Genomic DNA, 23,020 nt, shown 5'->3' with positions numbered 1-23,020 from the left:
ATTGCTATTTTTTAGTTTGCGTGACGAGGGAGATTACTTAATAATTTGAAAATTCAAACAACTATTCCCCTGAATTTTTAATTCGATGAACGATTTTATGTTAAATTGAATTCAAATTCACAAGATTGAGAATTCAAGTGCAACTGTTGCTTAATTTTCAAAATATTTCTAACAGTGTATTTCTCAGTGTTTACATTGGGAATATTTGATGGAGTGGAACAGATTTACTTGAGGGAAATTAACGAATTTAATTAATTGAATTGAATTCGTTATTTAAAATTGAATTATTTGAATTCTTTTTTGCGAGAGAATTCGTTGTTTTTTGTACCCTGAGAGAAAAAATTAGCTTTTATCATTAATTTACAAGAAAATAGAAGTTGAGAAAAAAATACGAACGTATTATTTTTAATCTAAAAGTGTATCCATTGAAATTGACATGAACAGTTTTTTTACCAATAATTTTGATGATTGAAAATCTCCGTAATGATCAGGAAACGTAAGTTTTCCTCTCTAAAATGGTTTCCAACGAATAGAAATTACGCTCGCATTTTTCCCCGCAGTGACTAGGAAATTTTTGTCGTGACGGTTGCATTATCGCGGGATAATCGAACACGCGAATGACGCAGTTTCCACGTGTATAAACTACACTTTTTTGCCACTGAGTTTATCCTTCCCGTCAATCAGGAACAGTTGATTCAGCGTACTGCATCCATTGAAGGAAATGTACACATTGGCTGGACGCTGTCAGTCAAGATTGTGGGGATAAACATACGTATTGAATGAGATGTGAGACACCTCGAGAGTTAATTGATACAATGAAGTCAAATATCAGTCGAGGCGTTTATCATTTTATGTGATTATTTTTCCTGACTACTCACGATTTTTTATTTTTTATTTTTCCGTTTGTTCACGATTTCCGGGAGGAAATTAAGGGGAAAATTTCAGGATTATTAGAAGAAAAACAGGAAAAACTCAAGATACTTATGGGGAATTTAAAGCACAAGAAAGAATTTCCTCATTTATTAATTTCAATTTTTTTCTGCATTAGAATTTACTTTTAAGTTTCAAAAAAATTGAAATAATTTTACCACAAGTTTTTTGAATTTTCCAAATCTTGCATTCCGCATAAATCATAATATTTTTACAGAATTCTCTATTAGCATGGAACAATTGATAATAATTTTAAACAAAATTTCAATTTTTTCTGCATAACAATTGAGTTTTGGATTAAAAAATAAATGAATAAATTTCGCCAGAACTTTTTCGAAATTACCACCCAAAAATTTCCAAACCTTTCACTTCGCGTAAATCGCAACATTTCCACGAAATTCCCTATCAACAGAATCTCAAATAAACATCAATAAAGAACAAAGATGATGATTCGATTACGATCGCGTATATTCCTGGATGAATTGTGTAGTTCAATCCAAAAATAATCCGAACGTAGGAAGTATCCTCTTTCCACTGGACAATGACACCCACGAGTCTTTATACTCGAAAACCATTCTCGGATTCTCAAATGCACACGTGTTACATTTTAACACCGTGAGAATGGAAATTTTTTTTCGACAGTGTTTCAACCAATGATAATTTATGACTCTGCGAAAAATGGTCATTTGGAGTTCCCCCGGGGGCGCAATAACACCCGTAGTAATGAGCCAGAAACGTGCCAGCAAGTGTAAACCCAGCTGGCAAGGTTACGCAATTTCAATAGTGCTCAGAGTGATTGGTGGCGTGCACTGGCTTTTTGGGTAATAATAAACAAATCATGATTTTTCATGGGGTTGGGCTTCTGGGGACGTGAGTCATCGATTTACGAGGTCTCTTTTGCGGTTTGCAAACACGAATGAAAATAACGTGGGGGAAAATAAATGGAAATTTGGGAAAAACCTTTTCATCTCAAAAAACATGCAAAACATGGAACATGAAACATAAAAAAATCAGTTGCAACTGTAAATTTTAGTTCAATTATTTCGCGCAATTTGAAATTCCATGATTTTTCTCCCATTTTATTTTTTTCTAACATTATAATTCCGAAGGTTTTATCCCTGTCTATCACATGACGTAATCCATGAGCTTAAATCTCATCACCCCCAGAAAAATGGTTTATTTGAATTAAATAAACTTTATTTGAATCGAATAAATCCTCTATTAGAATCAAATAAAGTTTATTTAATTAAAATAAATCATTTTTCTGCGTCCAACTTCTCAATTCTAAGAATAATTTCTCCGAATGTTTTCGCGAATGAAAATAACTTATGGGGAAAAGTAAATGAAAATTTGTAAAAAATCTTGTCATCTCACAAAACAAGTAATATTTCGGTAATTTTGTTTGGAATTCTCATCAAGTGGCAGTTCCCCTCGGATTTTACGGACTTGTATAATTGGAAATTACTAATTGCAGATTGCGATTCAATTATTCCACGAAATTCAACAGAATTCAGGAAAATTCGGGGAAATATATTCTTGAACTTCCAATTAAAATAACACTCAGCGTAATTTACTACCGAATATTCACCTTTTGATCGAGAATTCACGGAAATTAGGGAATTCTCGTCCTCCTGATGTTAAAAAACTGTAAATGTTATTAAATTTTTAGTGAAATTTGAAAAATCCCGATTTTTCCCTCATAAAACGAACTCAATGTCGCTCCCCTGAAAATTACTACTAAATTTTCCACGACATTCCAATTTCTTTCTGATAGTCCACGACTCCAAATAAAAAACCTCACTCTTGAGTATTTGTCAAAAGCCACGGGGCAAAACCCATGATTTTTCGAACTCGTGGCCTTAATTTCATCGACTCCTCAGACCCACAAAAATTTTACGATTCGAAAGATCATTTCTCCGACTGTTTTGACGATTAAAGGTCGACTAATAAATCAAAATGTCGATAATCTTTGAACTCAAGTCACCCGGACGACAACAATCAACAAATTCACTCTGCAGTAACAACTACAACAGAATTCTAAAGCTCCATCAAAAATTTAATTAAATTCACCGAATGAAAGAATCGTAAACACGCGATTTTTTTTTCATTATCACTGGAGTTTTCTCCGAGCGTCTATCACCGGTCAGCCGTCATAAAACTCAAAACCTCGGCGGAGCTGACGTCAAACACGGGCAGGGGGAGGGAGGGGGGGGGGCAATCGCACTTGCATAAGCATTTCCCGAAATCGCGTGATGGGATACGTTTATGTCATCTTGTCACGGCTATAACGAGGTGAGTTTGTTAATAAAAGGATCAATTTTACTCGCAACGCTCCTTCATCAGTATCAGTACGGAGAGAGGAGGGGGAGGAGGGGTGGGGTGGGTGGAATTAAACCGGAGATCTCTCTTATTTCGCTCTGCGCTTTTAGTTTTCTCCGTTTCTAATGGTCTGGTGCGATGACCCCCCGAGATATCTGGAATGTCTTAATAGTTCTGCCGGAGTTATTGCGGATTGAAATCGATTTTTTGGGATCAGGGGACTGTTAAACGGTCGATGACCCAGGGGCAATTGGATTAATTATGATTATTGAGGGAAGGAAATACTCGAATGAAAATTTTTTCGATGGAATTGCCAGTTTTTTTGGTCAATTGAAAAATTCGAAATTGAATGAATGAATAAATAAATAAAATGATTAAGTAATTGATGTTTTGAGATTTAATGAATCTAAAATACTTTCTCAGTCCAAAATTTAAAAAAAAATAGTGATAATTTTCGTTTTCTTTTATTGAAAAATTATAAATTGAAAATTGAAATGAAAATTGGAAATTGGAAGGAAAAAGTGGAATAATTTCGTGAGGAAACAGAGTAGATTTGGTCTCACTCATCTTTATTTCTAATGATTACTTCATGTTTTGAGTTTTTACGAATATGAACTAGTTTCTCAGTAGAAAAAACTGCTTACTCCTTCGATATAATATGATATCTCGGAACAGGATATGCGATGAAGACATAAACGATACGGTTATTAAGGGGAAAAGTGTCGTCAGGGCACACGCGTGGCTGCACGACGTGCAAGGACGCCTCACCTCCGGGCGTTTAAAAATTTTCGTCTAAATTTTGCGCGACAAATTATCGAGATTTTCTACAAGTGTCGCTTGCACTAAAACTTCAGGGAAACTCAGCACTTAAAAATCCCTATTCCCTCGATTGTCTCGTAATTTGATGAAATTAAAAAAAAAATCGCTGAATTTAGTTCCATTTAATTTCATGTCGTTAAATCAAATTGTCCGTGAAATTACATTTTTCATCTCAACAATGCGAGGAATGGCGAAGAATGGAGAATCCTCGAGATGTAAATCAGTCAGCTCCACAAATCATTTGATCAATCTCGGAATTCCACTCACCCTCCTCGGTTTTGAATTCATGCGGCTCGTCCGATCCCCGCAATTGCAATAATTATTCCGTTTGACTTCGTGGAAATGCGGGAGTTAATGCTGGGAGATTCAGATCGTCAGTGGTAGTGTCCCTGGCCCCGTCCAATTGGACGTCTGCCCGGAGACACGTCTGCGACGTGTCGACTCCACCATTTCTTTCAAATTCAATTGTGTTGCCGCCGGTTTATTGAAATTCTATAGGTATCTCTGCACTTAAATTTCAAGATTTCCGATCACCAAATTTTTCCTTTCGAAACTATCAAATTTTTAAATTCAATGCCATGGAAACTAAAATAAAAATTCATATAGATCATAATCGTCTTTCAAATCAAAATTTGTTTACCATTTCAAAAAAATTATCGAGGTGAACAATTAATTATTCATGAATTATTTATGAAAAGTCGTTTTTCCGAAAATTTCTATCTTCAAATTTTTTATGAATACTTAAATATTTGAAAATGCTTCGAATGAAAAAATCAAATAATTTCCCCTCTCCGGGTTAGTGAGGGGGCGGGGATTCTACAAAATAAATTTCACTCGACAAAACCGTTTTCATACAAAAAAACAATTTCCGAAATGAGTTTTTATCATTTTATTCAACAATATAATTGATTTTCGATTTTCATTTCTCAAAAAACAAACGGGATTTCTCATGTCAATGACCCGAACATTGTCTCGCCCCCCATTACCCCCCCTTAAAACTCTCGAGATGCAAGAGAGACTGCACACGAATCTCCCTCTCGTATAAATATTTATTTCGGCCCGCAAATCATTTCGCAAAATGCCCCATCTCCAGAGAGAGACTTTCCCCTCTCTCTCTGCCTCACGTAATCGTAAGGAATCATCTAATTGACACTCGAGACCAGAGACGATTCATAACACAAACTCGTCTGGCAGATTTGTTTCTTTATCCCCGTATGTTTCTTATTTTTCCAGCGTCGTTCGAGCGCCGGACTTCCACTCCATCCTGGAGATTTTTTTCTGGGAATGATATTTATTCGGGGAAGAGGGGGGTGGACTGTCCCAGGTCGGAATTACACGGGAATTAATTTCATTGGAAGTGAATTGAATTGAGGTACTTCCTCAATGTTTATACTTTCGTTATTTTTTTTCCTGAAATTTATCTTTACATTTCTCGTTGGAGATCAGACCATTTCGCAATGAATTAGTGATTTAATTTCTGAGTATAAAATTATAATACTAATAATAATTTATTGAATTGTAATCAATAATGAATAAAAAATAAATTTTTCATAAAAAATTTTTTTTTTTAATTGTCATGAATTTATCGACGTTCTGCAGAATGAAATTTGAATATTCCTCACGTATTTGATCAACAAATTTTGCGATAAACATTTTAAAGAATTAGTGCAGACTCGACACCATCCAAATAAAATTTGGTATAAATTCTCAATAACAAAATATGAGCTTAACAATTTTCGAAAGCAAAAAATCTCGTCAAAATAACCCAAACAATTTCCTCAAAGCTCCAAACCCCATAAACTCTCCGAACTAATGACTCCTCGTCCATCCATGCAATTCAATAATTAAATTCCCTCAATAACATGAATTAAAAATCCAGTTAATTTCCCATTAATTCCCCCATAGCCCTCAAATCACAAAAAACCTTTTAACCACTCGCTGCCGGTAATAACCCGGTAATGCACGTGAGCCCAATAATTAAAGTATCAAACAGACCTGAACGAGACTAATATCAACTGGGCACACGATGCCTGGGAATGTCCAGGGCATTATCGGATTTTAGTGTCTGCGGACTATACTTTCACCTCCAGAGCTCATGTCTCATATCCTATCGACTTTTTCAGCCAGCATTAACGCAATAGACGTTATGGCATCAACGAGGCTCTTAACACTGTGCGCACTTTATGCATTCAGACTATTAATAGAATATTCAATTGGCGAGTCCAATAATAATTCTTGACCCCTAACCGCGAGTGCTATTCATTACGGATTATTTACTTTTGCTGCGGTTGTCTCACCCCGAGGGACGCGAATTTATGATAAATCACGCGGTTGGGGTGATCAGATGAAATTTACGGGGTTTCAGGGGACTCAAGTGGCACAGTCTCTGTAATCTTAAGTAATTTAAGAGGGGAGTCTAGTATTTTCGTTCAAAAATTCTATAGGAATCCTATTGAGATCCCGGGAGTTCGAAGAGGTTTCTCCCCACTTCGATAAAAATTAATAAGTTGTCAATTTTTTTAACAAAAGATGTTTAGATTTACACTTGCGATTCAATGTCTGATTTTTTTGTTCATTATTTCAGGGATTTTTATAAGAAAAATATCACCTTCCATTTGATTCTAGGTTTTTGAAGATTTTGCAATTATTTTATTGTTCAATTTTTGTGGGTCTAAATTTGATTTTATATTTTGAAAATAGTGGATACATTTCTTGAAAAACACTCCTCGAATACTTCGATTTTTCATATTTGAAAATTTGCAATTTTTGAAAATTCCTTTTTTTGCTAATAATTTATAAAAATTCTATGTCATACCGATAAGAACAAAATTTTCAACAGCTCTAACAATTAATTTCTTTATGCAAATTGCAATTGCATAAAGAAATGATCTACAATTTTTTCAATCTCATTTCCCGACATTTAATCTTAAAATTTGATTCTGATTCAATGAATTCATCATCAACTATATTTTATTACTCTACAAGCTCTCAATATCTCACCAATTCTTTATATACTCCGCCGAAAACAATCAAGAAATTCCAAAATTAAAATTTTCAAAAAATCGATTCAATTTAAACATCAGCATGTCCTCAATTACCACCCACGAGAGAGTTCCCCACCACTCTCGCTCCCTTATCTCCCCCCAATAAATCACCCATTCGTTGAAGTGCCCACTCGGTCCCCACAACTCCTCCACGAAGAACCCCCTGCCCGTCAACCTGGCACCAACATCCCATCGCATCTAATTCCACAATTGTGCTATCGCCGGTCTAACTTACACAAGTCGTTACACACCTGATCGCGGCAAACCAGTTGACCGGCAAAAATTCCCCTTTACCGCAGATCTAGTTCCCACCCCAGCGCGCAACTCAGTATGTTAATATAATTTAGTCATTAAGAACAGCGACGATAAGCGCCAACATTCTCCTATTTTAAAAAATCCCTCCGATTTTCCGTACTCCTGAATTAAATCAGAGTAAAAAAAATTTCCACACATTAATATTTCGCGTGAAAGCCGAGAGGCACATATGCGTGGTGTCTTACAACACGTGATCCTAATCCACTGACACCGGCAGAAATATGAGACTGCTTGACACGCATTTTTCAGCGGTCGTTCATTTCATAAAAGGCGAATAATAAAAAATTGAAACCGCCTTTGTTACGTTACAATGTCGAAATAAAAATCACTGTTTCGATGTAATCCCGTTGCATTTATTGGCAAGACAAGCGCGACAACGGAAAACCATCAGCCAAAAAGGACTCACCGTCATTAACCTCCGGCAACTCCTCAAGGGAAGTGCCCTCCGACTGCACATCAATAACTCGTAAATCGTCCTTGAAATCACGATGCAGTCGAGATGTATTTATCACCCGATTTCCATCATTTTTCATTGGTCCTGTGGTTTTTATACCGGTCCACAGTATCACGAGAAACACAACCAGCAGCACGATCACTAGACCGGCTGCGGTAGATGATACGCGACTCAATAGTCTTGACATTTCAAAAACTGTTACTGTTTTCTGATTTTTCAATTCACCATCTTGACATTGTCACTTGCAACTGATTTAAATCTCTCGACTCGACCACCTGTTCCCGTCAGGATTTCGTCATTTTGTCGTTATCCAGAAGATCCCGACGAATGAACTAAAATGATCCTCTGGATGTAATCATCTTCACTAAAAATTTTTATTCAACTCTCAGAGACTTTGATCCGCGATTTGTGTACAATTTGACAAGAGTTCGAGCATGGGAACCAGTTCGACAATCTACCGTCCCTCTGTCATACCACTGATCACTATTTCAATAACCACTGAGTTCACTGAAAATTTGTGTCCATTCAATCGAGCAGATAAATCAGGGAAAAATTGTGAAAATGACAGCGTCACGTTCTGATATTATTTGTAATTATTTACGGCTCAATGTTGTCCACGTTTTTTTCACTCGAGTAAAATTCAATCGATCAATGCGTAATCGAAGTTTTTGAATGGAGACGAGGCGACAGAATAATCTGGCTAACGATAAACCAATTTTCCGAGAGATTTTCAGTAATGAATGAATGACAGAATGAAATACTGAAGTGTGACAGTGTGACTGAGGACGAGAGGGGAGTCACAACCGGCTGGCTCCGCTCGCATGCACCGACTGAACTAAGTTCAACGGCGAATCCTCGTCTCCGATCTCGCGTACAACCCATTTATCCCCCCTCTCTCATTTTTTTCATTTTCTTATCCCCCTACCTCTATTTCTTTGGTTCCACTGTTCATTGTGCTGTCGTATCAGAAGCCAACATCCCAAACACCTGCACTCCGATAATCATATTCAAATGTACCTGCAAGAAGACTGGAATGAAAGGGCCTTCAGTTGACTAGTGAGGATAACACGAGTACTACGCGATTACAGAATTTTTTTAGGGAAGATAAATAATCCGAGAGTAAACGCGATTATCGGAAGATAAATAATTAACGAGACTGGGGACCGAAGAATTATCTCGAGTGCGGGAGTCACCATGCAGGATCAAGGAGAGGATTTGAAAAAGGAGTAATCACTCGGTCGGTAAAGCCACACTAGCTGGTGTTGTCACTGCTGGCGCTACTCCTGGAAGTGCCTGGAACCCGATGCAAGAATTATCATGACTGGGTAAAATTAATTGAGAGATATATGGTAACTTTTATATTCAGAGCATTCAAACACTTCGATTTATTCTGGTAAAAGAGTTACAAAATTATAAAAATATATATTATCTTGTGATATTCAAAGAAATAATAATTCAGGAAGTAATGAAAGGGGGTGAGGATAAATCAAACCATTCGATTCAGTAACAACATATTGATTACATGTTCACATATTTATTAATCGTAATCTTAAATTAATTTTAAATATGTACTGATCATGTGTGGGACACTGCCAGAGCACTTCACCGACTGCTGGCACAATGGATTTATTATCTTCAATCAGTACAGTAAAATATTACTTTGACAGCTGTTGGTAAATGTATCGAAGGTGCACACGCATAAAACGAAAGTTTTGTGTCCAAGGCACGATAAACTCGGGTGTAGGCTGATATACTCCCTCTGCGAAACGCACAATCATATCGTTATAAACAATATGACTCGAAGGCAAGACGTGACATTCTGGAAAATAAGGTCTCGTTGTTAAACAAAATAAAGCGTAATCGAATCTCATCGCAATGTGAAAATCAACGGGATTGCAGATTACGATTGAACAGCAGTATCAGACGTTTTTCAGTGAAATGAATAAAGTCAGTTTGATAATGAACGAAATTATCCATTGGAATACAGATATCTTTGGGAATTAGGGTCTGACTTCTGCTTCGGGGTTCCCCTGTTTTCATACTTTATTTTTCCAGATCGATCGGTGCACCTATTTTCCACTTCGTAATACTTGATAAGGATTAATTCTATTTATTATTCGTAATACTTAATTAGACTAGGAGCAAGTGTCGATTTCGGAATTTGAGAAATGATGAATTGTTTTTGCAGTAGTACCTCAGATTTTTTTTATCATGAGGTTGGGTGATAGAAATAGTCGGACCTTATCCGAGGTCTCGGTTACATCTGAAATTTCTCATTTCGCCGCTGCAAATTTATCACTTCGAAATCAGAGATGTTATTTTCAGTTGAGATGTCAACGCGATTACCGATTACGCTAAATAACGGCACGCATCGGGTGATATCGTAATGAAAAGTCCATTGTTATGGTAACATGCAACAAACAATACATTGTTATAAGCACGTCCTATCTTCGGATTAATCCAGCTTGAATCGTATAAAAGGAAAGACGACACTTGAGTGATCATTTGAATGTAGTGTGTTCAAACGAGTTCAACATGATTCGATTAAGCTTCATAGTTTTGGGAGCCTGGCTCAGCTGTGTCAATGGTGAATATTGATAGTAGCCTATTATACACCGTTAGGAATCCGTTTGAGTTCGATTGAGATTCGTATGACAATTCTTAAATTTCTGATATTGGATTTATTTATTTTTCCAAAAAATTATTCAAAGTTATGAAACCCTAATTTTCATTTGCGACCCGAGAAGTTTACAGTTGTGGATTTTATTGTTCATAAAATTTTCAACTGATGGCGAAAATTCTAGGAGATAGAATCTTCCACATCGAGATTAACGGAAATTTCAATAACACTTGAAATTTTTCCGATTTTCGCTGCGAATTATTGACAATTACTCAATAAATTTCGACTATTTGTTTTTCTGGTGTAGCACAGGCACAGGTACCCATAACAGCGGATAACAATCAACTAATTTATCAACCTGTCTATAATCCGTGGACATGTCCCACATGCTGTCAAAGGCCTTCATGCCAGTCATGTCTACAGGTAATATATTTTACAGATTTATTTTCATCGAGTATTCACTTGTTTTCTAACACAGTGATACTCTCATTTTAGACGGGCAGATCTGGATGTAACTGCGCTCGGGGATGCATGCCAAGAACGAATTGTCAATGTAAGTGTTTGATGCCATGTCGTAATATGAAAAGTGACCCTCCGTTATTAAATGTTGACAAACTGCCTGATGTAACTGATGGATCGAATATGAATAACAACGGAGCCAACTTCGCCGAAGAAGATGAGACAACTCCTGATCATTCTATCAATATTCATAAGTCGTCTGTCAGAAATGGTGAACTGAATCCAAATGTCAACATTACTAATCCTTCTGAGAAAAGACAACCGGACAATAAGGACATCAGAACCGGTAACTCTTCCAGTGAGATGAAGCCAATGGTAACCAATCTCGCCGAAGACGATCAAACAACTAATGGTCATCCTCTCACTATTGATAAGTCGTCTCCCAGAAATGGCAAACCGAATACGAATACCAATATTACTAATCCTTCTGAAGGCGGACAAACAATTACTCCTCAACCCCTTACTACTTATGAGTTGCCTGGCAAAATAGTTTCGTCGAATCCGGATATCAGAACCGATAACTCTTCCGCTAAAATGAAACCAATAGCAACCAACTTCGCCGAAGACGTTCAAACGACTACTGGTCATCCTCCCATTATTGATGAATCGTCTGTCACAAATTCCAAACCCAATGCGAATGTCGACATTACTAACCCTCCTGAGACAGAACAAACTAGAACTACTCATCAGCCTGTAACTCCTTATGAGTTGCCTGACAAAATTTCTCTGCCAACGGATGTCAGCGCCGGTAACTCTTCCACTACAGAGATGAAGCCAGTAACAACTGATCAACTTTTCGTCACCGTGAAGCCGTCCAGCGGAAATGGTAAATGGAATATGTCTCTCAAAGTACTTGCCTCTATCAATGGGGAAAAGCCAGTAGAACTTGGCCATGAGACGGTGCTAAACGTCTTATCTTGTTATCAGCCATGCGTGAAGGTAACATACTTTACATATTTATTCTCACCAAAGAATCGCTTTCATCTGACCACCGAAACATTCTGATTTTATATGTTCAAGCCTAATTGTAGCTGTGCACAGGGTTACGTAAATACCAAGTGCGTCCTCCCAAGGCCATGCCCTAATTTGAAAAGTGCTGATCAGAGTTCCCGTCAGAGTTCGACCGTCACAACTAGTCAATCTCTTGTAAATGACGCAAGGGACGATTCTTTCATGGATGGACAGGAAATTAATATTCCAGAAGATGCACTCGATATCGAGGCCCACACAAATAATTCACTTGGGGATGGAAACCAAATGTCATATAACCATACTGGTGGATCCACTATCAAGGTCTCCATAACTGTGTCTGAGGCACCCGTCATCGAGGTCTCCAACAGGCAAACTGAGGCACCCGCCCTCGAGGTCTCCAAAAGCAAATCCTCTGAGAATGGAAACAAAGGTTTAGATAACAATGCTAGTGGATCCCCTATCCAGAACAGCAAAATCATGCCTTCTGTGGGTACAAACGAAACGTATCATACCGAAGGCAATGGAACAGTTGTCGAGGTCAACAATACGGTATTTTTTGGAAGTGATAACCAAAGACCTAACGCTAAAACTGACGGAACCCCTATCGAAGGCAGCAGTACCGTACCTCCTATGAGTGAAATCCAAACGCCATCGACCAATACTGGTTCCTCCTCGACCACGGTCTTTCCAACTGTGGCGCCCGTCCTCGAGGTCTCCAAAAGCAAATCCTCTGGGGATGGAAACGAAACGTTAGATAATAATGCTAGTGCATCCGCTATCCAGAACAGCAAAATTATGCCTTCGGTGGGTACAAACGAAACGTATCATACCGAAGGCAATGGAACAGTTGTCGGGGTCAACAATACCATATTTTTTGGAAGTGATAACCAAAGACCTAACGCTAAAACTGACGGAACCCCTATCGAAGGCAGCAGTACCGTACCTCCTATAAGTGAAAACCAAATGTCATCAACCAACACTGGTTCCTCCTCTACCACGGTCTCTCCAACTGTGGCGCCCGTCCTCGAGGTCTCCAAAAGCAAATCCTCTGGGGATGGAAACGAAACGTTAGATAATAATGCTAGTGCATCCGCTATCCAGAACAGCAAAATCATGCCTTCTGTGGGTACAAACGAAACGTATCATACCGAAGGCAATGGAACAGTTGTCGAGGTCAACAATACCGTATTTTTTGGAAGTGATAACCAAAGACCTAACGCTAAAACTGACGGAACCCCTATCGAAGGCAGCAGTACCGTACCTCCTATGAGTGAAAGCCAAACGTCATTGACCAACACTGGTTCCTCCTCTACCACGGTCTCTCCAAGTGTGGCGCCCGTCCTCGAGGTCTCCAAAAGCAAATCCTTTGGGGATGGAAACGAAACGTTAGATCATAATGCTAGTGGATCTCCTATCCAGAACAGCAAAATCATGCCTTCTGTGCGTACAAACGAAACGTATCATACCGAATCATCACCGAATCGTACGGTACTATCCGTATCATCCCATATCATTGAACCCCATATCGCGGCCAACAGTACCGTATTTGCTACGGGTGATAACCAAACGCTGTATATGAACGATGATCCCGACACTATGGATCCCCTTCCAATTGTTATGACTACGAGTACGAACGTATCGCCTCCGACGAAAACTGAGGCAGCCGCCGTCGAGGACTCTAAAAGCGAGTCCTCTGAGGATGGAATCCAAGTGTCTCATGCCAATCCCGTCTCTGGTGCGAAGGCACACTCATTGCTTCGTGCTGCAGTTATCCCGCAAAACAGTTATTTCAACGAGGGAGAATCAAAACAATCTACGCAACCCCGGCGACGTAATATATTCGAATTCAATAAACATTACTTGAGTCAACTGAAGAGGTTCGTTCAAAGAGACGGCGAGTCAATTTTCACTTGAAATTTCTATAATGAATACATCTAGGAAACAATCAAGGAATTCCACAGTTTTATCTCATTCAAATGTATCATTTCTCTAATGCACATCCACCTAATTTATTATTACGAAACCAACTCATCAACGAATTTTCTCAAACTGGTGCTTTGAGCGAATCTCTCGAACTGTAAATCATATAGATCTTGTATTTACAAAATAGTAAAAGAAAAAAAATACATCAACTTCCTTTTTTCATCCTTCCTCTTTATATCCATTAATAAATCCATTACCATAGTGAATAAAATTATCAAATGGAATAGATTTCTCCGTTCAATGTGGAAATAGTAAAGTGGATGGAAGTCATCTTTACTGAATTCAGTCATGTTTTTTCCTCATGCCTCTCAAGACAAATTTAAAGATTTTCAATCATCAAATTTGGCAACGATATTGCAGGAAAACGACTAATCTGCAAACGTAGATTCTGAAACTGGACAAAAGATCGCTTTTCGCGTGGCAGAAACTCAGATTCTTTGTTCTCGTAAGGTTCAGTGATACGATCGTTGTTGAAGATACACTTCCGAATGAGATGATATTTTTAGTTGAAATAACAGCACGTATCATGTGATATCGTAATCACCTGAAATGAAATACGAATCCATAGGAATACGTTCATTCCTATGGAAGTCACGTTCTAGCTTTGGATTGATTCAACTTTTCAATCATATAAAAGGTGAAGAAAGATTTTGGTGGCCATTCGAATCGAGTGTGGTGAAACGAGTTTATCATGATACGGTTCAACTTCATAGCCTTGCTGACCTGGCTCAGCTCTGCCAATGGTGAGTATTCATAGCCGACTATCATGTACTCTGAGAAACAAACTAAAATTTTCGGGTTTCAAGATTCAATAGTTCATGAAATTTGTCATTCATGGTCAAAATTGTCATAGATGTTGAATTAAAAATTGTCTACGTGAACTTCCCAGTTTCAACTATTGTATTTCTTGGTGCAGTACAATCACAGCCACCAACAGGAGGGAGTGACCACCCGTTATATTCTCGATTCTGTCATTCTAATTCTTCCTACGGTTACTGGACATGCCTCCAGCCAGTTCCAATTATCTTTCCTTGTTATCAGCAATGCATAAAGGTAGGAGACTTAAAAGATTTATTGAGTAATCAAGGTTACGTGGTAAATATGGGTTCTAATTGTGTCCTCTCGATGCCATGTCCTCATTTGAAAAATGGCCATCAACCTCATTGAGAAGCCAATTATCGGACCAGCTGAGCCGAGTGTGAATGTCAACATAGCCAACTCCTCCACGGATATAGAGACAACAGAAAATCCCCATTCGTCTGTCAATACTGAGGAGTCAACTCTCGGCGCAGCTGAAGTGAATCTGAATATCAACACTGCTAACCTTTCCCAGGAGGTGCAGACGATAGGGACATCTCATCAGCCTCTTAATACCGAGCAGTCAATAATACCCGTTCCCAAACAGGGACCCGAAGTACAGGTTCATATTGGCAAGTTGATTCAAATATCCGGATCACTCAAAGACGAAAACGAAATGCAAGACGATCATAATCATCTCATTACTAAGAAGCCGCCTGCCCAAATTTCTGGGCTGAATATTGTTATCAACTATTACAATAACAACAACCGTAATTACGAGAGTGCCAAACACCGGAAACATAGTCCTGGTGTGGTCGAAGATCAATCATCTCATGCGCAAAAAAATCATGACGATATGAGCCTCCGGAAAAATGATTCTGCCATTGTTCGAGACTCATCGCCTGAGGCCCAAAGTAATGATGGGGATACGAATCGCCTGGAATACAATTCTATTATGATGGGATACCAACCGTACGATACCCAAAATAGTGATGACATCACGCTCCAGCAAAACGATTTTATCTCGTCTCAAGCCGGAGCTGATAAGGCGAACATGCAGTCGGAAAAAATGGACTTCTTCAAAAAGAGACAGCTAATAGAAAATCCTGAGTTTTTCGTCCTGAGAAATCGTTTATCAAAATTTATTAAACATAATCTGAATCAAATAAAGAGGTTTCTTCGAATAGGCAATGACAGTATTATTTGAAGTCGCATCGAATGCAACATTTTTTTGATTTAATAAAGATTTATTCAGAATTGAAAAACAATTAGTAATTACATCCGGCAAAGAATGATAATTCTTGAACATTGAAAAATTGTCTCAATCGTTGTGTCAGAAACAGATTTAAAAAATCAGCGCTCGGTCGCTAAGTCCATCTGGGCGCCAGCTCTCAGCGCCACTCCCTGGAATTATCATCATGGGAGAAACTTATTCAATAAGTTGCCGCAGTACCGACTGCTGTATAGCTTACCTACCACCAGTTCGTGTAGTTATTTCATTGACAGTTGGTCCATCGATTGTGTGTCCATAACATAGAAATTTCTTTTATCAGAACCAATCATAAAAGGGAATTGTGATCATTCTGCTTCGAAGTCCGAGGCAAAAAAAATGTTCATATAATCATATTATTTATGAAATCATTAATTATTGTTCATTATTATTATTTCAATGATAATATAATTTTTTTAAATTGAATAATAATTGTAATTATTTTATAAATTGAAATAATAATAATTATACTTTTATTTCAATAATTTTCATTGGTTTGTATGAATTTTACATGATTCCTGATCATGAGTATCTTGGCTGTGGTTTATTTTATTGAGACATGCTCTGGGATATTTTTTGTTTCGAAAACTCGTAGTTCTATTTGTTCATTTTTATGTTCGAATTTTTGACATTGCTGAACTACTTGATTCTACGATTTTCCAAGGAATTTATTAAATTCAATTTACGGCCAAAGTACAATGGCGATAGACAGCAGTCCATGCTCCACTAATTTCTGAACCATTTTAAACAAAGGGATTCCAAGACTAAACGTGAGATCTCAGGAAAATTCCGTTTTATTGTCAAAGTAAATGAGTCATTTACAAATGCCATAACAATCTTTAACCTCCACGAATTGTTTAAGAATGCACACACCGATTGTGCTTGCACAGTGATGTGGGAAATTCTCCAAACATATGGATAAAATAATTTTAATGATAAAAAGTTTTCCATTAGAATTGAAATATTTTTTCAACAAAGGAATTGTCAAGAGAATACAGTCAATATTTGCATCTACTCTACCAGTAGTTCAGGCAATTCTTTGTGGAGGAAATCCTCTTCAGAGTTTATAGAATAGACCTTAGAATTAGACGCTTTCTCCAATACATAATCGTATATGACTCTGTTCGTTGTACTCTCTAGATGTTTTGCGACATTGAAAAACATAAATTTCCGGACAGATAATTGCAAACAATCAAATTGAAAACTTTTTGATTGGCCCGACGGCCATATTGCGTGGCTTGAATCCGCGCATTCCTGACGTCTGGCAACAGTAAAATATTGTTGACAATATTCATTGAAGAAATTCACGAAAAAGTGTATTCAACAATGAAAAATCCGAAAAAGTATAGAAACGCCAAGATTTTCGGCACAACTGAAATCTTGCTTTGAAAAAAGTTGCTAATTTGAGCGAAGCACTTAGATATCCTTAAAAAGAGGTTGAAACCGTCAATTTTTTGGTGGCTGTCTATGCCTAGTCATCAATTTTCCCTCCTCAATTATGAGAAATAGAGGAGATCAATTTTTGGGAAAAGGTATGAGAAATTTACGTCAAAAGAAGAGAAAGCAATTGATACGTAAACGTGGCATCGAAACTTTGATAATTCATCCGTGACCGTGATGATTTATTCAAAATGAAACTGATGTGAAGCTGTCACGTACCCGCGAATGTTGCACTCTTCTTTCTCGTTATAAAAACAGAATAATCAATGAAAATAACGGCACGGATCTGGTGATATCGTAATCAGAAGTGTATTCCTATGGAAACTCACGTTCCAGCTTGCGATTGATCCATCTTCAGTTGTATAAAAGGAGAGCCGAAATTTTCATGATTAACATTTGAATTAAGTATCCTATAAAAGGTTCATCATGCTCCGACTCAGTCTTGTCGTTATCCTGGTCTGCCTCAGCTGTGCCAATAGTGAGTACTCATATTGACTACTATACACTGTTCAGAATCTATTAAAACTGCTTGAGATTTACATGGAAATTTTCAATCTTCCCATTTTGCTATTGATGAAAAATTTAATTGTTCATTACCACGCAGGAAAGAATTTAATAGAAAAACCTATCGAATTCGTTAGAAAATTCTATTGAACTTTCTATTAGTTTTTGGCTGATTCTATTGACATGTTCAATAGAAAAAGTCAACAGAATTGGATTTTTCTATATAACTTATTTTTTTAATATATTTTCTATAGAATTTGCTCGACCCAAATTTTATTTTATTAAGTTTTTTTCATTCTATTTTTCTTTTCTTCTCATCAAGAAAATCAAACGAAAAAACTTAGAAAATTTGAGCCGAGGAAATTCTATAAAAAATATCTCAATAGAATAAGTCATATAGAAAAATTGAATTCGATAGGTTTTTCTACAAAATTTTTCCGTCCGTGACGTTCTGATTTTAAAGCAAAATTTCGGAAAATTGCATTTTTCTGTCACTTGAGATTGGAATATAAATCACGAATTTACCGGAAACCAACAGATTTTCCAGTAGGAAAAACAATCTGTTGAAATTCCATAAAAATTTCTCGATATTTTCTACAAAAAAATGTAAGATTTTAATAAATTAATTTTCTGACGTAGCACGGTCCTTGAGAAAAAGGGAGACATGTTGTATGCAATACACACCGGTAATAAACTTCTCAGATTTATTTGCATCGAGGAATATTTTTTTTCGCAAGTCAACACTATTTTGGTTTTAGTTTTGCCTGTCTTGCTGCATTCCGGAATGTCCTCCACAGTCGTCTACTACTCAGAAGGCAACTAAACCTCCATCTCCTAAACCTACGACGACGACTACAACTTCGACAACACCAAAGCCAGTCGTGGGACTTGAAAGCCTATTTGACATCGACGATATCAAGGTACCATCTAACATCGTTATAAACAAACTAGAGGAGAACGGTTTCCACCCCAAAAATAATGACGACGCACTCCAGCTTTTGCGTAATTCCACAATTTATAAAAAGGTCGCACATGAGATTATGAAAGATCGCAAGGCTTAGAAGAAACATGGTGGTATATTGAGAAGTTGTCTGTCGCCACTGCTGGATTGAATGTGGAACTCAACTGAACCAACTGTTCCGAGACTAAACCAACGATATAAAATGGTTACAGTCGGAGAAATGGTTCATATGGATCAAATCAACTTTATTCGAATCAAATGAATTTCGTTTGAATCAAATAAAGGAGGCTATTCGAAAAGGCAGTGATGACCCTTTTATTCAAACTTAATCTTGGTTTTTAGTTCGGTTTTTCAATCACAAAGAATGATTCAATAGCAATGTATTCAATATAAATAGTTATGATGTACAATAAAGATGAATGTGATGGTCAAAAGTGCACTGTTTCTTACCCCTTCAGTTTTTGTAACTATGTAACTAAGAAAATTTGAATTTTCTTTTCGATGTTTAAAAAATTGAACTGAATTTTTCGGAAGAAGAACCTCGAATTCGATTTAAGGGGAAACAGTCAATGGAATGGATTCTCAGGGAATTCCTCGAAAATTCTTGGACTGCCAGGACTTTTAAATTTTCCTGATTTTTCATTGATTTCTCCGTAATAGTTAAATTAAAATTCGCAGTTACCACGGATTTTTCCATGAAATTATGAATTTTTATGATGAAATTCCGTGAAATGCCAGTGAAAATTTCACTCGTTGGAAAATTCCAAGACTCTTACCGGATATTTTAGTGGAAATTTTTTAACAGGGTACAGTGTCTTCGAAATAGTTCCATCACCAGGAGGATCCGACATTTTTTCGTAACATTTTTTTCGGAATAATCAATTAAAACGACGGAGACATTTAATGACAGCTATTTTTTCACTAAAATGTTCTGTTATATAATTTTATTCCTGGCCTCAGCGGAGTTTCAAAACTTTGTCACTTCCTTTTTGACAGTATTCTCCGATCCCATCCCTCCCCCTCCCCCCTCTCCTCTCGCTGGAAGGACTTAATTAAATCAGCGTGACTGCGGCCAGGTCCCGTTTCGCATACTCCCCCCCGCCAGTCCGATTTTAAATTGAAATGGGATCGATAGCAATGCCTCAGATGAAATCAACCCTAGATGCTCTGCATATCTTTCGCTATTATCAGCGATAACTGGAATAATAGCTTTTCGATGGATAACTTTAATAAAATTTTCATTCAAAGCCATATATGTGAAATGTAAAATAGAAATTGAATGACTTCACGAGAATTTAACTGCCCTAGTACCTAGCATTTCTCAATTTGTCAGGGAAAAATGTCACGATTTTGCGTGAGGCAATTAATACCGCTTAAGGGTTGAAGTGAAAAAAAATGAGAAAAAATGATTCTCCATTTTTTAACATAAAAACCATTAAGGATCCAAAAAAATTCGAAGTTCGACATTTCGCGGAAGATTTTTAAAACAATTAATAATTAATTTTATGCAAATGCATATCTTTAATGAAGATTAAATTGCGATATTTCCCATCCTGATTCCTCAGAATAAACGCGTTGAGACAGAACAGAGCGAACAAAGCCGTCAGGTCGTAACAAAGAGGCGCAAAGACATTCGCACCGTCAGATATTAAATTGTCCGCAGTCTCGGGAGCCCTTTGTCCTCCCGTGTCAGAGCTACAAGACGACAGATGTCTCTAATACATATTCATATAGAGCCGCGGCACGACGAGCCCACCCGACGCACTCGGATTTCCACAATTTCGCCGTTATTGCGTAGAATCGCGTGTCGTTGTTATTATTAAACCACTCCACGTACCCACTGTGCTCTGGACCTGGAAATTTAACTGAAGAGGGCCCTAAAATTTGCGGATGATTTCGGCCGATGGGGGAGCCCGACCCCAGTGAAAATCTCGCGCTCAAACGAGACACCGGGATGTGTATAACAGTCTCGAGTGGAACTTTGCGGCGCTTTTGAGCACTTGGTTATGTTTGAACAACGAGTTTATATCCAACAGTTGTCAAACGCTAGAGACTGGGTTATACGAGCACTCGCATCACTCTCACTCTCGGGAAAAGTTTGATCAAACGTTCCAGCCTTGGGCAAACAGGCGCCTAATGAATTGCCAACTTTGTTACTTATTTCTGCGCTATCTCTCTCCCTTGATTTCTCCTCTTTTACGATTCATCAAGTGAGGGAGGAACATCACGGAAAAAACATCATTAAAAATTACGTAACAATACGTAAAAGTGAAAACCGCGGGAAAAATTCCTAACGGAAAATAATTTTTTTTTCTTGGGTTCTGGAAATTTTATGGATGGAAATTTCATTGGACTTTTTTCGCAACTTTTCTTCGCGATGATTAAAAATCTCGTATTTAATGCCTGATATGTAATGTATTCTACTTATTTAACAACAATCTGCAACTGTAAATAAACTAATTCGGTTTTAACAATTGAACTGCTATTTCATTAAAAACGCCCAGAAAATGGTTTATTTGAATTAAGTAAATAAATAAATAGTCCTCCATTAGATGAATTAAATAAATAAAAATTAAGTAGATAAATAAATAATCCTAAACAAACGATTCATTTGATTTCAATAAAAACTGCGAAAATGTTTGCACCTTTCAATGTTAAAGGCTTCCTCAGTAAACTGAACATAAGATCAATTCTAGCTGTTGATTTCTTCTTTAAAAAAAATGAAAGTAAATGTATGAGATATTAATGTGGATTATCAATTATTCTTTCATTTTTGCATTATGAATATTACTCTTCAGCAGACTAAATCAATTAATTCCAAAAAACAATTTTTATACGTGTATTTTAATTTGATTTAGTCGACCCTGCAATGGATTTCCTTGAATGAGTAAATAAATAAATAGATAAATCTGTGAATAACTGTAAAAAAAATGAACATGTTCATTGTTCACCTACTTTCAAAAGAAAAGCATCAGCGAAAAGTTATGCTCGTCAATTCATGCGTAAAATGAGAAATAAATGTAACAAAACATGACAGCGTTGTGTACGGCTAATGGAGTTGTCCGCGACGGCGCGAATTCAAAATAAACATTCAGAAATGCCAGAACGTGACATAATTTAAATTCGCTTATTCGCATCGTCTGCACATGTCATACGTTGCACTTCTCAGTGTCAATAGTTGCCGTAAGATGTTTACATTAATAACAGGAATGCTGCTGTTGGATGCAATAACACAGTCCTCCGTAACCTAGTGGGAAGAATTGAGTTTTATTACATCTTGTACGTTCCACTGAGCCATTATTGTCTGCGAAATACTGAAATAGCAGTTTTGAACTTCTCGAATTGACTACGGGCTTCGAGGCGCCTCAGTATTCCCCGAAAATCCTCCCAATCCTCATCTTCCCCCCGAAATGACGTTAAACTTGATAATCTATTATACTGTCTCGAGAGCACAGACACGGCAATCTTCATGTTACCAAAATTCATCTGAATAATTTCCATAAATTCACGGAATTCTGAGATAGTTTTCCGCGGTAATGTCTCGTCTCGCGATGCAACGGGAGTGGAAATTTCAATCCATCGCTTCCCGGATTGACTTGCAGTCACACTTGGTGCTTTCAACATTTACTTTTATGAAAAATTTCCCGAAAAATGAAGCATAAAGTAAAATGTTGGAATCGAAGGAGAAATAAGGGTATAGAGAAGCGCAAAAAAAGAGGTGAGTGATATCCACATCCTATAGTCTATTGGCAACTGATTCACGAGATATTGCGGGACAAAAAGTCACAACAGAAATCCGCAAAAACTCAGCGATAATTATCTTTTTTTTTATTTCCCCTGGAAATAACGATGGTCTCTCAAGATTTTTGACTTGAAGTAACAATTATTCATTCTTTAATTTTCAAAGCAATTCAGTGACGAAGGGGTAAAACGGTTCAAGCCGACTCATCTCCCAGTTCATTTTTTGAGGAATAGCTCCGAATCTAAGGGAGATAGAGAAATTTTCGTAATTACATTTGTTGTAGCATTCAATCGGCTTCACAGAAAAGGTTATGACAGCAATTTTACTATC

The 23,020-nt window shown here is 37.3% G+C and overlaps 3 protein-coding genes across 5 annotated transcripts in view; 2 read left to right on the top strand and 1 right to left on the bottom strand.

The window, feature by feature from the left end:
* Positions 1 to 8,691, bottom strand: part of LOC107036538 (A disintegrin and metalloproteinase with thrombospondin motifs gon-1) — a 75,510-nt gene extending 66,819 nt beyond the window's left edge. For both annotated transcript variants that reach the window (XM_015254567.1, XM_015254568.1), the window contains exon 1: positions 7,834 to 8,691. In XM_015254567.1, the coding sequence (XP_015110053.1) occupies positions 7,834 to 8,068 (235 nt within the window). In that variant the 5' untranslated portion in view covers positions 8,069 to 8,691. The remainder of the gene's footprint in view (positions 1 to 7,833) is intronic.
* A 1,708-nt stretch (positions 8,692 to 10,399) lies between these two features.
* Positions 10,400 to 14,101, top strand: LOC107036466 (serine-rich adhesin for platelets). Of its 2 annotated transcripts, none has more exons than XM_015254435.1 (4): positions 10,400 to 10,468; positions 10,814 to 10,924; positions 10,997 to 11,959; positions 12,041 to 14,101. In XM_015254435.1, exons 1-4 carry the CDS (start codon positions 10,466 to 10,468, stop codon positions 13,904 to 13,906), a joined length of 2,943 nt encoding a protein of 980 aa, XP_015109921.1. In that variant the 5' UTR covers positions 10,400 to 10,465; the 3' UTR covers positions 13,907 to 14,101. The 2 variants fall into 2 exon arrangements, with proteins under 2 accessions (XP_015109921.1, XP_015109920.1); XM_015254434.1 differs by having other exon boundaries at positions 10,406 to 10,468; positions 10,809 to 10,924.
* Positions 14,102 to 17,859: 3,758 nt separating this feature from the next.
* On the top strand, positions 17,860 to 19,385 carry LOC107036468. Its single transcript, XM_015254439.1, has 3 exons — positions 17,860 to 17,961; positions 18,627 to 18,673; positions 18,746 to 19,385. Exons 1-3 carry the CDS (start codon positions 17,910 to 17,912, stop codon positions 19,046 to 19,048), a joined length of 402 nt encoding a protein of 133 aa, XP_015109925.1. The 5' UTR covers positions 17,860 to 17,909; the 3' UTR covers positions 19,049 to 19,385.
* Positions 19,386 to 23,020: the final 3,635 nt, after the last annotated feature.

This window comes from Diachasma alloeum, unplaced genomic scaffold, assembly GCF_001412515.2.
Source record: "Diachasma alloeum isolate Michigan unplaced genomic scaffold, Dall2.0 Dall_scaffold_00209, whole genome shotgun sequence".
NCBI lineage: Eukaryota > Metazoa > Arthropoda > Insecta > Hymenoptera > Braconidae > Diachasma > Diachasma alloeum.
The sequence above is the reverse complement of the archived record's forward strand: the minus strand, read 5'-3'. Positions and strand labels throughout refer to the sequence as shown.

What these genes read in the sequence shown, in the direction of transcription:
- LOC107036466 (XM_015254434.1), top strand. Translation starts at nt 10,417, where the DNA reads ATGATTCGATTAAGCTTCATAGTTTTGGGAGCCTGGCTCAGCTGTGTC. An exon ending in CTGGCTCAGCTGTGTCAATG is followed by an intron (nt 10,469 to 10,808) that starts GTGAATATTGAT and finishes TTTCTGGTGTAG; the next exon opens with CACAGGCACAGGTACCCATA. An exon ending in GTTATCAGCCATGCGTGAAG is followed by an intron (nt 11,960 to 12,040) that starts GTAACATACTTT and finishes TATATGTTCAAG; the next exon opens with CCTAATTGTAGCTGTGCACA.
- LOC107036468 (XM_015254439.1), top strand. Translation starts at nt 17,910, where the DNA reads ATGCTCCGACTCAGTCTTGTCGTTATCCTGGTCTGCCTCAGCTGTGCC. An exon ending in CTGCCTCAGCTGTGCCAATA is followed by an intron (nt 17,962 to 18,626) that starts GTGAGTACTCAT and finishes TTTCTGACGTAG; the next exon opens with CACGGTCCTTGAGAAAAAGG. An exon ending in GTTGTATGCAATACACACCG is followed by an intron (nt 18,674 to 18,745) that starts GTAATAAACTTC and finishes TTTTGGTTTTAG; the next exon opens with TTTTGCCTGTCTTGCTGCAT.